Raw genomic sequence first — 13,474 nt, 5'->3', positions numbered from 1 at the left:
ACACTTTCTCACTCTCCCACCTTCTATTGTCATGGTGATGAGCTGTTCCTTTTCTACCTGTTACTTACTCTCCTCCCTGACTGACAGGTCATTCAACCTGTCCATCAGGTTTCATTTCCTCCCGCAGGACTCAAGCAGGAACGGTCACACCTCAAAAGTTTCCCTGTTACCAATGATGAATTCCAACAATAAATATCTCAAAAAACAGATTTAGCGGGTACTCCGGTGTGGAAAAATGTAAAATCCAGATTTCTATGTGTGATGAGTTGACTAATGCAGATATTTTTTAATTGAATCAAGTCTACTTTGGCTATACTTTTAAAATATATTTTACACACTCACTCTCTACTCTCTCTCTCATACACACACACACACACATTTTTTTTATTAATAGAAAGAGTTTTGTGTGATGTAGTGTGTAGCAGCCTTCCCAGTGTATTATTCTATTCCAGATATATTTACATAAATGTATCTGTGGTTTGGACACCTAAAGACAATATTTTTAATGTATTCATTTTAATAAATAATTTAATTCGATTAAAATGAGTTTGTATATTGATTAAACCGACCTCATACTGATCATTCATCATTTCCCTTATCTAAATCAAATCTAACCACATGGGTGCTTGCACGTCCCATCCGTATTTCATGTCCATGTTTAATATTTGGTTTAATCTCACTGTGACATGCTTTCTGTTGAGTAAACTAAGTGTTTGTGTGTTTTGAGGGGGCTAGAAAGTTCAGTGCTTATCTAGCCTTGGACCGGAGTCTTTAACGGACCACTGAACTCTTTGGATTGTGGACCCTGGCTGTGTATTTTAGATAACTGTACCTCTGTAGCGTGGTGACTCATGAACACAGGTTTCAAAAGATCTCCAAAATTCCAGTCACGAAACAGGAGATTTCTATCAAGTAACTGTGAATGATTAATATGTCTTGATGTGTATAGAGTTTGACATGTATATGCACTGTTTAAAAGAAGCCAGCTAAAGTGAAACCAGGAGTATTCACTGCATAATGGAAACCGAATCTCAGCAGCTGTGGGTGAATGGGTGGGTGTGTACTAATATGTTTTTGACAGCAGTAATAAAATGTGGTCAGACACACAGGATTCCAGTACAGTAAAAATCATTTAATTCAATAAAATAGTATATAGCAGTAGACCAGTTGTACCTTTATCATTTTTATAAGACTACTTCACTGCGTTTCCAATACTGTTACAATGAGTTGCATCATACCTCTGCAGTACAACTCTTCCCATGACAACCACTGCCCCAGATATGGCGAAAGGAATTTAAATAACAGAATATTAAACAGTAGATATCTCACTTTAAAACCCGTACAAAAATACTTTACAGACAAAATACATGACAGGGTTTCCAGATTACCAGAGTTATGCCGAGCACACGGTGGGATATTGCGCAATCCAGGCGCACAGTCCACTTTCATGTTTTTTTCTCGGTTGTAAACGCGTCAAACGAGCGATCGCCCGTTTTTAAACGAATCACAGAAAACTTTTGTTGTAAATTCTGCACTCTTGAAAGTCACTGACAGTCACTAAGCACCGCAGGAGTCCCGTCAGCACTGGCCGGTGGCGGAGAGCAGGTTGCGCAGCGTCGCCAGCTCTCGCGACAGCTGCTCCACGCGCTTCTGTAACCGGTCGTTCTCGGCCGCGAGCTCCAGCACTTTGTGCTGCGTCTCCATGTTGCGCATTTTGGCTTTGTCTCTGCTTTTGCGGACGGCGAGATTGTTCCTCTCGCGCCGCTGTTTGTACTCGTCGCTGTCCTTGTCCACCCTCTTCTTTCCTTTGCCGCCAGAGGCCATCTTGCCGCCAGACTGAGGTGATCTTCCCTTACCTGGCGGCGCAGGTGTACCTGGCGGACTCGAGCAGGAGGAGGACGCGGTGGAAATGTTACCCAGGCTGCCGCTAGGAGCGTTCTGGTACTGCAGATACGAGCGCATGTCAAAGCCCCCGGAACCATCCATTGGCGGCTCTTCGTGTCGCCAGTTAGTTTTGGCAAAGCTGCCCAGAAAGTCCGGGCTGAACACGGCGTCTATGCGCGTCTCCTGGAGCTCCGGATACGCCAGCTGGTTCGAGTCCCGCTCTGTCAGCGAGATGTAGTTCTTGTAGCTCTGTAACGCCGCTCTCTTGCTCTTGTTTTCCTCGGAGAGAAAGTCGTTGTAGATTCCCAGTGCGCGGTGCCGGGCTTCGTCTTGGCTGGCCAGATGCTGGTACTGGGGCGAGTCCAAATAGATGCTGAAGTCTATGGCTTTCTCGTGCTCAGAAATGTCATGAAGCTTCGTCATGGAGCTGTTCGTAGGCTGTTTGCAAATGCCGTCGCTGATCGGGCTGCTGCTGGCGTTAGTGCTGTGGAAAGCGAGGCAGTCCCCCTCGTAAAAACCGGCCACTTCCATGGATCTTAACACCCGCCGGATTGCGGCAGGACGGAGATCAGGGTCTCGCCTTCCCCTGATAACTTCGCAAGTGTCACCGACGGCAGCGCAAAACTCACGCGAAAATTCGAGAGTCTTCCGTCGGCAGAAATAACTAGATGACTTTTGTCTAGTTATGTGGGTGATAGGTTGCTTGCTGGAGAGCTCGAGTCAGTTCCCATGCCTCGGAAAGGGGTGTTTATAGGGGTGAGAGGGGGCGGTGATTCTCTGTTTGGTGTGACGCGTTTTTCTGGTTTTGACCGCAGACACTCAGAACTTAAAGTGGGGTCTGTGAGCACACGAGTGAATAACAATAGAAAATAAACACGGCATAAACAGATACGAATGTGCTGAGTTTAGGCTTTTATAAGGAACACCTGCTTAACCGTCTACCAAAAGATTTTGAATAAATATAGATTCAGAATTAGATTTATTGGCAAGTATGTTTTTACTTGTAAGGACTTTGTCTCGGTGAAGCTTCAGGTGAAACAGAAAAAAAAACACTAGTTAAAAAAGAATATACATACATGCATATATACAGTATGTACATATACACACACACACACAATATGCTATTTACAAATAAGGCATGTACACAACACACATGAATAAGATATGTTGAAGTAATTGTATAATTTATCATTATTTCTTATTTAAAAGTTACGCAATATATATTTGTATTTATTTTATTAGTTTATTTATGTGCTCTACATAACTCTACAGACAGAACTCTACACAACTTTTATAGTAAACTAATAAAATAAAGAGGGTACAGCAATAAATGCAGGTTTTTGGAGGAGCGGTCAGTTGCTGTTGTCATGGACAACGGTCATTATTCATCAACTTTTGTAATTTGACTATAATAAAGTCTTTTCGAGAGCTGTGTAGTAATTAAGCAACAGGGCACCTGAGGATGTGTCTCAGTCATGCCTAAAGGCAGTTGTTAGCCATGACTATATTTACAATATAGCACAACCTTGAGAGAGTTGCCCTTTTTTTGGTAAGTGGTTAGCAAATAATAAAAATACTAGGATTAAAAAAAATATTATTAGTAAAGCTTTTTTTAAGCAAATTCATTAAATGTCTTTCTTAAAGTTGAATATATATAGTGCCTGATATAACAGAAAAAATAAGATTTTCTATAGGGGCTGAACTTGTCAAAGTTGTTACTATATTACTGAATGTAACATGTCTGGAATGTTGTATTGACCAATCAGTTGCTAAGACCGCCGGAAGGGGCCGTTTCATTTAAAGGTCTGTGTTTTCCATTGGCTTCTATACAGGGCTGTCATCCTGCAATATGATCCACACTTTATATTCACACATTAAAGTTAGCTAATCAGTTTTATTCACATTACTTGATTAATATCACATCATATCATTGTCTAACCTTCAGTACCCTCATCAGTAATTTCAATTTCAATTTGACTATTACAGTCATGTTCCAGAGGCAGCAGGCGTTGGCTGCTGCAATAAACTTGATTATGCCTCGTCAGTGATGTGGTTAGTCTGCCATCTAGTGGGTATGTGAAGGATTGCACTGCAAGTTGATTAACTTAATTTCATCATTGTCCTCTAGCTTCACCGTCTCTCTCAATATTTCCTTTTCTTATTCAGTTCCTGAACATCCTCCATCATAGTGCATTGTCTTGCAAGAACTGACTCATTAAGCAGTCAGCACGTAATGAAATTATATAAATTGTCATGTCAAATATTTCGAATATTGTGCATTTATTATTATTTTATGTATAGTTTATTTATTATCATTATATCATATTTTATTGTACACATTCCGTTACTTTTTATAGAGCGCCAGCGACACAAATCCTACATCAAATGGTTGTATTGTGATTTTGGACTGTCCTCTGTCAGAATTCTTGACCGAATCTTGACTGTATTCAACATTTATGACTAGTGTCATATGGACTGTTTGGACCAAAATAAAGGCGAATAAATTATGACTGATCTTTTTATTTGGAAGAAATATTTTCATTTTGAACGAATTAATTCTTTGTCTTGTAAAGGTCTGTTTTTTGTTAGATAGACATTGTATTTCGCATTTACTCCTTTGACTTGTGAAATGACATTTCACCGGTACTTGTTTTGCAAACTAAAAATACTAAATTTAATTGGATTTTTAATAACATTATGAAAAATATATATTTAGACAAAGCACAGAAAAATACCACGATCCATATACACCACACGTTTACATCAAAGTAACTAAAATTAATCGCCGTCAGTGTAGCCTGTTTTCTGATTGGTGGCATCCGGGTGGGGTCAGGACATTCTTGCTTTCTAATTGGTCGTCATGTTTGTTATGGAAACGTGTTCTAATTGCTGATTGGATGAATGCTGCAGAAGGACGAAAGCAATTGGTGGAGGGAGAGACGCGGAACAGGGCGGACAGAGGCGTGGAGTTGAGGATGCGGAATTAACGCATTCGCTGCGCCCGAACCGGACTGAATATGGCGAGCACCGAGAGCAAAAGAGGGTCTTCGGAAAACTTTCACACAACCGAGCCAAGTGGATCGGACCAGCCGGGCGCGAGAAGGGGTCCACAGCATGCAGGTGCTAGAGAGCTCGCGGAGTTATACTCGCCAGGTGAGAATTTAAACCGGTTCTTTACGTTTCCCGTCGGCGCCGGTATCCGCCCGCCTCTGCCCACACCGAGGATTGACCGGACTGCCAGCCACGGGTTTCCCGTAGACAGCCCCGGACAGCACGGTCACGGAGCCGTAGCATTCGCCTCGTAATCTAGAGTAGTGTGTTTTGAAGGTGCACGTATATATTCAGCGTGCATATTCAGTCTGGGGTCTCTGTGGGGATAAACACGACGGAGTTATTACTGTAGCATATAGGGATGGATTAATGAGTGATGTTTATGTTACAACGAGTTTGAATGAGCGCAGCGCCCTATTAACGTCAGCTATAAGAGTCGAACATAATTGTCTGTGGCAAATTTGACCAAAATGGGTTATTAATCATGCATTGTGTGCTTATCTATCTCTTATAGTCCCAAGGGAGTAATTCTGTGCCAGAAATAGTCGTGGTACTTGTAGCTGTCAGATACTGACAGGAGATCGCTTTGATTTCTTGATGACCACATAGAAGCGTTCAGTAATTTTTTTTATAGTTTAAAAAGTTGTACACAAAACATACGGTATTTTTGAGAAATAACATTAAAATAACTTACAGACTAAAAGCTGTCTTTTTCTACAAGGAGCGGGTCGCCCCTTCATGGTTGCCGCTACTATTTACATCACATGGCTAATTGTGCTAAGCAACGGACTATTTTTTGCATATAGCTCATTTAGCAAGTGTTTTATGTGATTTACCAAGCATAACCGTAACAGTTATGGGGATACCATCCCTACAAGAAATGTAATGGTAACCAAACAGTTTATGGTAGCCATTGACTTCCATAGTATTTTTTTTCCATATTATTGAAGTCAATGGCTACCGTCAACTGTTTGGTCACTAACATTATTCTAAATATCTCCTTATACGCAAAACAGAAGAAAAAAACTAATACAGGTTTGGAACAACTTGAGGGCAAGTAAATGATGACAGAGTTTTGAATGAACTATCCCCTTAATGTAAACAAAACAAGTAAAGCTAATTTTAAAGGTGCATTCAAATGAGCAAAAAAAAGTCTATTGTCCATCGTCAACAGTATGGCCATATATGAAGCACAGCTAACTCAGAATTCAAAATAGCTTTCTGTTGGTCAACGCAGTGAATCTGTGACCAGCTTGAAGCCATTGCGAAATCTGCATGGGGACATCTTTCGTCTTCACTCGACATTTCTATTTGTGTGGATTCCGGTTGAAACGAAAATGTGATGCTAAATATGACCGAACCTTAACAGCATTGTCAGAACACACAAAAAGATGGCAAACATCCTAGATGTGAAGCGGCAGCAGTTAGTAAACTTAATGCATCCAAGCCAATAGGTATAAATCCAAAACTGGCACTATTGAATATTGAAAAACCTATTGAAAGCACCTATAAGGACGGTGTGGGTTTGACTCTTTGTTTTTATCTTCATAGGAATGTGTTAAATATGAATAACAACAACAACAACAAATACTATTTTATAGTATTAGCACAACAGGTTCACACAAAACCAAAAGCCCACAATAGATGAATAGATTGTGCTCAGTAAACCTGAGTGTACCCCGGAAGGAGGAACTTCATCAGTACCAGCAGCGAACAGTGGACATTGTGTAGGGGACAAATGATGTATACGAACACAAGAACAGAACAGGAACGGAAGCAAAACACAACGTCACAGTAAGCAGAGCAGTGCGAGGGTGTGGTAGCTGTGAAAGCTATGAGTTTGTTGGAGTTGTTGTGGGTGGGGTGCTGCGGTTCAGTGTCAAATGGAGCAGGACTGATGTGGATTTCTGGGTAGCATTAGATTTAGTGCTTCTATAAATTCACATCAGTTTCCTCGGATAGTCTTTTTCTGTTTACAGTCACTATGGTGATTCAGGGAGTGTTTTGACTCTCAGTATTTCAGTATCGGATTAACACTGAATGAATCCGTTACCTTGGAACAAACATGGCAGTATTTCTAGATTCTGTCAGCTGTGGTGTGAATCATGTTTTTTGGTAATTTCAGATATTTTCTGCAAAGTGATTCTGCTCTGAATTCAGGGCAAAGGTGAATTTGCCCTTGGCACATAATTGTAGCTGTGAAATGAAACAATGTGACATTGAGATCATTGCTTTAATACAAACTCATAGCATATCTATCTGTCTCATTCATCTATTTAAATATTAGATGCTTTCGTTACAGTATCTACGATAATGAAGCTGTATTGGAATATTAGCTGCCGGTATAGTTACTTTCTTCATGTGACTGTAATGTTGATTTGTATTTAGCCACTTGTCCTCTTGGAAAACCATGGGAGATTTAGTTTTCTATAGGAAATGGGGTTTATTTGGTTGATTAGCAGTAGCCTAATGGGTAAGGGTTGAGGCTGCTAGCACACTTTAGAAAAGCTACCTCAAGGAGACACTCTGGAGATACATATATAAAGAATATTTACAGAGTCCAACATTGCCATTTAAGTAAATGTATAAATACTCACCAAAGCCATTTTTTGTTCAAATTTGGTGCATTGCTGTTATTTTTGGACCCTGTTGACTAAGTTTGCCATTTAAAAGGTCTTGACTCTCTTATCTCTTTCTCACAGGAAAAAGATGTCAGGAATGGATCAGTTTGCTTCTTTGCTTTACCCTCATGGCCTTCAACTTCTGTTACCTAGTAACATACTTCCACCTAGGACACACCTGGTACATCCTCCTGGGCATCGGTTGGTACAACAAACAAACCCACATATACACGTCAATGTTTAATAAAGTAGTGGTAGGCACAACAAAGAAGTTGCAAATTACAACTTGGAAATTCCCAGTATTCAAGAAAGCTATAAGCTGCTAGAATGATTCTCTGTGTGACTTGCAACTACCAAAAACTACTTTTTAATGAGAACTGAAATACATTTTGGTTTATAATAGGATTTAGAGATTGATTTAATTCTCAGATTCTGCTGTACGTGTGTGTGTGTGTGTAGTGGCAGGGATCCTGACAGCAGACTTTGCCTCTGGTTTGGTCCACTGGGGTGCTGACACATGGGGTTCAGTGGATCTGCCCATCGTTGGGAAGGTACAGGAGTGAAACAGTCTTTTTCATGTTATTAAGTGTTGCCAGAGTTATTTAAGGTAAAACAATGAATAAAATCCTTTGAGAACAAATAGATAGACTCACTGGATTTTTTTAGGACATTTAAGATTTGCGTTTGTAAGTTAAACATCTTTTAAATGTATTCTAAACGTCTTTAAAAGAAAATATGAATCTCAGGTAAATATTCTCAACTACTAAATTGTACAAGCACAGTTACTTCTCTTAAAAAATTAACTTTTCCTTCATACCAGGCCTTCATTCGTCCGTTTCGAGAGCACCACATCGATCCAACAGCTATAACGCGCCACGATTTCATTGAGACGAATGGTGACAACTGTATGTTGACTATCATCCCTCTGGCTAACATGGCTGCAAACTTTTTGATGCTCTCACCAGGTAAGACGTCAGATATATTATCTGTCCATCGGAGAGACAAATGATGAACCACATTCATTTCATATCGTGCTGTTCTCTTTCTCAATCTGTCTTCAGCGGAGATCTATCGGAACTACCCCTGGTACTGTTACGTCTTTGCTTTAGCCATTTTTGTTACATTGACCAATCAGATTCACAAGTGGTCGCACACATATTTTGGGCTCCCACGCTGGGTGACGTTTCTTCAGGATTGTCACATCATTTTACCACGGAAACACCACAGAGTTCACCATGTTTCACCTCATGAAACCTACTTCTGCATTACCACAGGTACATGCACACAAACAATAAGTATTTTTATGCTCAAATCTTCCTCGCTTGATCACACTTTCTGTGGCAGTACATATCAGTGCTTTGTTTATGGTCTGTATTATGTACGCTATCATTTAAAAGTTTGGGGTCAGTAAGATTTTTTGAAAGAAGTCTCGTATGTTCACTAAGTCTGCATTTATTTGATCAAAAATACAGTAAAAACTTTAATATTGTAAAATGTTATTACAACTATATTTTTACAGCTGTTTTCTTTTATAATATATTTTAAGATGCAATTTATACCTTTGTGATGGCAAAGCTGAATTTTCAGCTTCATCACTCCAGTCTTCAGTGTCACGTGATCCTTCACCATTCAAATCATTCCAATATGCTGATTTGGTGATCAAGAAACGTTTCTTATAATTATCAATAGTGTCACATGATCCTTCACCATTCTAATATGCTGATTTGGTGATCAAGAAACGTTTCTTATAATTATCAATAGTGTCACATGATCCTTCACCATTCTAATATGCTGATTTGGTGATCAAGAAACGTTTCTTATAATTATCAATGTTATAAAAGAGCTGTGCTGCAAAAGTTCAAAAGAACCGCATTTATTAGAGATTTGTTTGTGTAAAAGTTTTTTTTCTATCACTTTTGATCATTTTTAATGCATCCTTACTAAATGTAAATATATATTTTTTCAACAAAAACAAACAAACCCCAAACCTTTGAAAATGAGTATATACGGTTCAATGATCTGACATTATTTAAAAAAAAAAACGTATCTATTAATTATATACAAAAATACATGTGGTTTATTCAAAAATTCAAAAATAAGTCATGTGGAGCAACCAACATGCACAAAAAAGGAAATTATATCATAAAGAAGACAATTATAGACCCTTGTGAGTGTGATACTGTCCAAAAAGGCTAAAAACTAATGATATTTATGAATTAATAATTTGATATTTGTAAAAAAAAATTATCTTGAAAAGAAACTTTAAAAAAAAAATAATAATAATGTTTAAGTGTACTTAATAATGTCTTCAGTGTGTAAGAAAAATGTACACCCCAAGACATTTTTAGAGACATTTTTAAACTAGTATTTTAAATTATACAATTCCAATTATATACAAATTAAAGTCAATCATACTGTTATATGTCATTGACCTAAATGTCTTTGTATGTGCAGGCTGGTTGAACTATCCTCTAGAAAAACTGGGATTCTGGAGAAACCTGGAAGATCTGATCCAGAGCCTGACAGGAGAGAAACCCAGATCAGATGACCTCAGATGGGCCCAGAAAACCAAGTAATCTTCCTCTGCCACCAACCCACCTCCCCTACCTCAGACCTGCCTCAGAACAAGAGGAACGGCAAGATATCAAAGCCCAAATTAGAAAGCCATCAATTCTTAGCAAAAGTTAAGTGAAAGGGGGTTGACAGAGAGATTGAAAGCAATATCCCACCCCGCTCACTCTAAAGATCTAAATCCTTGTTGAAAACTTGAGACTTTTGTGAAATGTTTAAAACTCTTCAAGGTGTAAAAAACAAGCTAATTTAAAAAGCCAATACTTGAACAAAGTGGGCTCTTTTCTGGACACCTTCTCATCCTTCAACTGCTCAAAGCTTTGCTGACTAGCTTGTTTCTGAGGGACTGGCCTCTGCTCTTGGGTTTGGCCTTTGGGACTGATATCTCTTGCTCTCACCCTTCTCTTGTTTGGGGTTAAAGTGCAGTAAAGTCAAGGCATTTTGGCTCTTTGACCACAGAGGGCTGAAAACACGTGTCTTCATCTGTTGCTTGTGTCTGAACGGACAGAGCAGCATCATATGCAGTCTTACTTCAGTACGCCTTAAAAGACGAATCACAAGAAACTTGCTTTGCTTGGCCTCATCCTTACACTTCATTCATCTTTTCATGATTAATACTTTCTTTTGAAGCACATTTGCAAATTCAGAGGTGCTGGAAGCAGTCAGCTGTTGACCAAGTATATTAGAAGTATTTCCACATAGGTCAATATTTAGGCCATGAGATCTACATTGGTGTCCTCGCGGCTCGACACTGAGATAATAACCCAACAGAAACTCAGAAAAGGCCTCATCCATTTTTATTTAGTATTAACTTAATCGTAGGGTAGGTTGATTCGAGCTTGACCAGCTGACTGACACAAACACTTTCACTCCATTGCTCGAGTTTTGGATTTGCATACATTGTTACTTAACAGTTTAATGTTGACTTTAACGCTAGCATGTTAAATCACACAGCTCGTAGTTCTTATTTAATAATAATATGAGATGCTAAAGGCAGTTACAGCATGATGAAAATGACAGAATCATCAGAACATTTAGGTGTCTAGTGACTTACAACTACTACTAACTGCTTACTTAATGAGCGTTATACACATTTTCTTTTATAAAGCTGCAATGACAATGGATTAGAAAAAAAAGATTTATTTACTTGACTTTATATTTAAACACAGCACTAGTCATATTTTTTTAATTAATAGAAATATTAAGGAGTCTTTCATTAATAAAAAAAAGATCTTTGCTCTGCTTTGAGAAGTGTTGCTATTCAAGCAATGTAGTTTAGACAGTGTTTATCGTGTGTGGTTACCATTGTAACAGTCGTCTTATAAGAGTGAGGAAATGGGAGAAGAAATGAACATTATCAAATGTAACATAATTGTGATCATTTTTGTTGTGCCATTTTTTTTACTTAAATTTTTCTGAATCAGTTAAATTATTTTTCTAACAATAACTGTTACACCATGTTTGCAAAGATAGTTATTAAGCCTTCACAAGTCATAATCTGTAAAGGTCAACCCAATCAAGTTACAGCTTTTAAGTTTTATGCTTGTGTTAATATTCATGCCAAAACCTTGTTACTGTCAGCAGCAATGTGGCAGTTGTTGTGTTTCAGTAGGTCAGTATGGTGATAGTACATGTTGTTTAGATAGGTCAGCTCGACAGAAGGTCAGAGAATGTGTTTTAGAGAGCGAATTCATTTGTCCCGAGTTGTAAAACTGTTACAAAGGAGTCAGCCAGAACTGTAAAAAAGGATATTTGAGCTGATTCAAAATGTTATGTGTTGTGTTACATCTAAATTTCCTCCTTTTCTGAATTCAGGAAGATTTGTTTAGTGGAATATTGTAGTATTTTTGACAGTCGACTAAAATCTTATATATTTCTATGCTTATACAAGATGCCAAACTTATTTTTGCTCCGCTAATAGATCTGTTGTGATGTGTTTGGTCGGTGTTTATTTGAAGAGGACACTCCGGTGGTGATTTTCTTTGTACAGGGAACTGGAGCTTAAACCAATTGCTTTTAGTAAAATGTTACATTTGTCATTGGACTCCACTAAATTTTGTATTATAAGTTTTTATAATGACATTTTTTCCTACATTCTACATTGCGCAGTGTGGACGATCAGATCATATTACATAGCTCTACTTTTTTTTTTTTTTTTTAATATACTGATCGTGTAGGACTCCACCAGCTGTAACATTTCTAAGCTTATTTCCTATTGATTGAAAATGGTGGAAGAGGTGAGGTGGAGCAGACTGTGATCCTGATGTGGTGATGCAGTGACGATTGTGCTTTTGTCTGGTTAAGCTTGTTCTGCAGGGCTAATTATTATATAAACCCACAGAAATGTAGGATTTTGCTTAAGAAATGTTACTAATTTGGTGTGCAATGTATTGTGGTAACTGAGTGATTGTATTATCAAACATGCAAGATTAGAGTGTTAAAAACCATTCCTCTGTTGAGGCTCCTTGCTTTCCATGCACAGCGCAGTAGTATGTGGCTGTGAGGAGATTGAACTAATCACATTGTACTTGCTCAAAATATTGTATTTTCTCTTAGATAACAAAGCAAAGCCAATTCCTTATTCACAGGGGTCATTTGATCAATGACCTTTGGCATTCACACTTGTTACTGAATGTTTGTTGTTACTGATTTATTGGAAGAAGCCTTTAAAACGCTATCTTGGCTGATTTTGCAATTCACCTCAAAGTTTCACATTCAGTACGTTTTTTTGTAGGACGGCTACTTGTTGAAAACTGAAAATAACGCCTTAATGCCTTTTTGTTGTTTCCTGTTTTGAAAACTTTTATGTCATTAAGTTCATATTTATAATGAAATTAATAAAGAACTGGAAATGTGTGTTGCCTGATTTGTGTTCTTAATTGTCTTAAATGCCTTAAATGTTCTTAAATCAACCCTCTACGGACACCTTGGCAATTGAATCGCCATTGGCTAGTAAATTTTTTAGTTCACTCGCCAGACTGATATATAATAAATGTTTGTAAAATGGCACAGTTTTTTAAATATCTGAAAGTACACTCTTAACATCAGTCAGCCAAGCATTATAATATGAGGATCAAGTATTATTTAATGAAAGAACTTTAGTAATTAGAATTAAAACTTGATAACCATGTTTGAATGCATATTAGTCATTTTAACTGGACTGGTGATGGTGCTTTTTTGGTCATTCAGTGTTTCTGGAAAAAAAAACTTACAAAAATACTGATAATAATGATACGAATTCTACTAATAAGAACAATATAAAACGCACCAAGGATTAATGAGCTACTGGATTCATGAATATTAATCAGGTTGTGTGCGTTCGCTCGAACTGATTTGCTGAAATCAAA

At 38.1% G+C, this 13,474-nt stretch overlaps 2 protein-coding genes across 2 annotated transcripts; one reads left to right on the top strand and one right to left on the bottom strand.

Moving 5' to 3' along the window:
- Positions 1-1,111: 1,111 nt before the first annotated feature.
- On the bottom strand, positions 1,112-2,622 carry LOC107751442 (CCAAT/enhancer-binding protein beta-like). Its single transcript, XM_016567175.1, has one exon. It carries the CDS (start codon positions 2,413-2,415, stop codon positions 1,579-1,581), a length of 837 nt encoding a protein of 278 aa, XP_016422661.1. The 5' UTR covers positions 2,416-2,622; the 3' UTR covers positions 1,112-1,578.
- A 2,221-nt stretch (positions 2,623-4,843) lies between these two features.
- Positions 4,844-11,312, top strand: LOC107751443 (transmembrane protein 189-like). The gene is made up of 6 exons (XM_016567176.1): positions 4,844-5,037; positions 7,638-7,757; positions 8,016-8,107; positions 8,377-8,521; positions 8,618-8,830; positions 10,011-11,312. Exons 1-6 carry the CDS (start codon positions 4,902-4,904, stop codon positions 10,130-10,132), a joined length of 828 nt encoding a protein of 275 aa, XP_016422662.1. The 5' UTR covers positions 4,844-4,901; the 3' UTR covers positions 10,133-11,312.
- The last annotated feature ends 2,162 nt before the right edge of the window (positions 11,313-13,474 follow it).

The sequence above is a fragment of the Sinocyclocheilus rhinocerous genome, unplaced genomic scaffold (genome assembly GCF_001515625.1).
Source record: "Sinocyclocheilus rhinocerous isolate Xijiao unplaced genomic scaffold, SAMN03320098_v1.1 scaffold1654, whole genome shotgun sequence".
Taxonomy (NCBI): domain Eukaryota; kingdom Metazoa; phylum Chordata; class Actinopteri; order Cypriniformes; family Cyprinidae; genus Sinocyclocheilus; species Sinocyclocheilus rhinocerous.
Note: the sequence above shows the minus strand (reverse complement) of the source record. Positions and strands in the feature narration are given on the sequence as shown.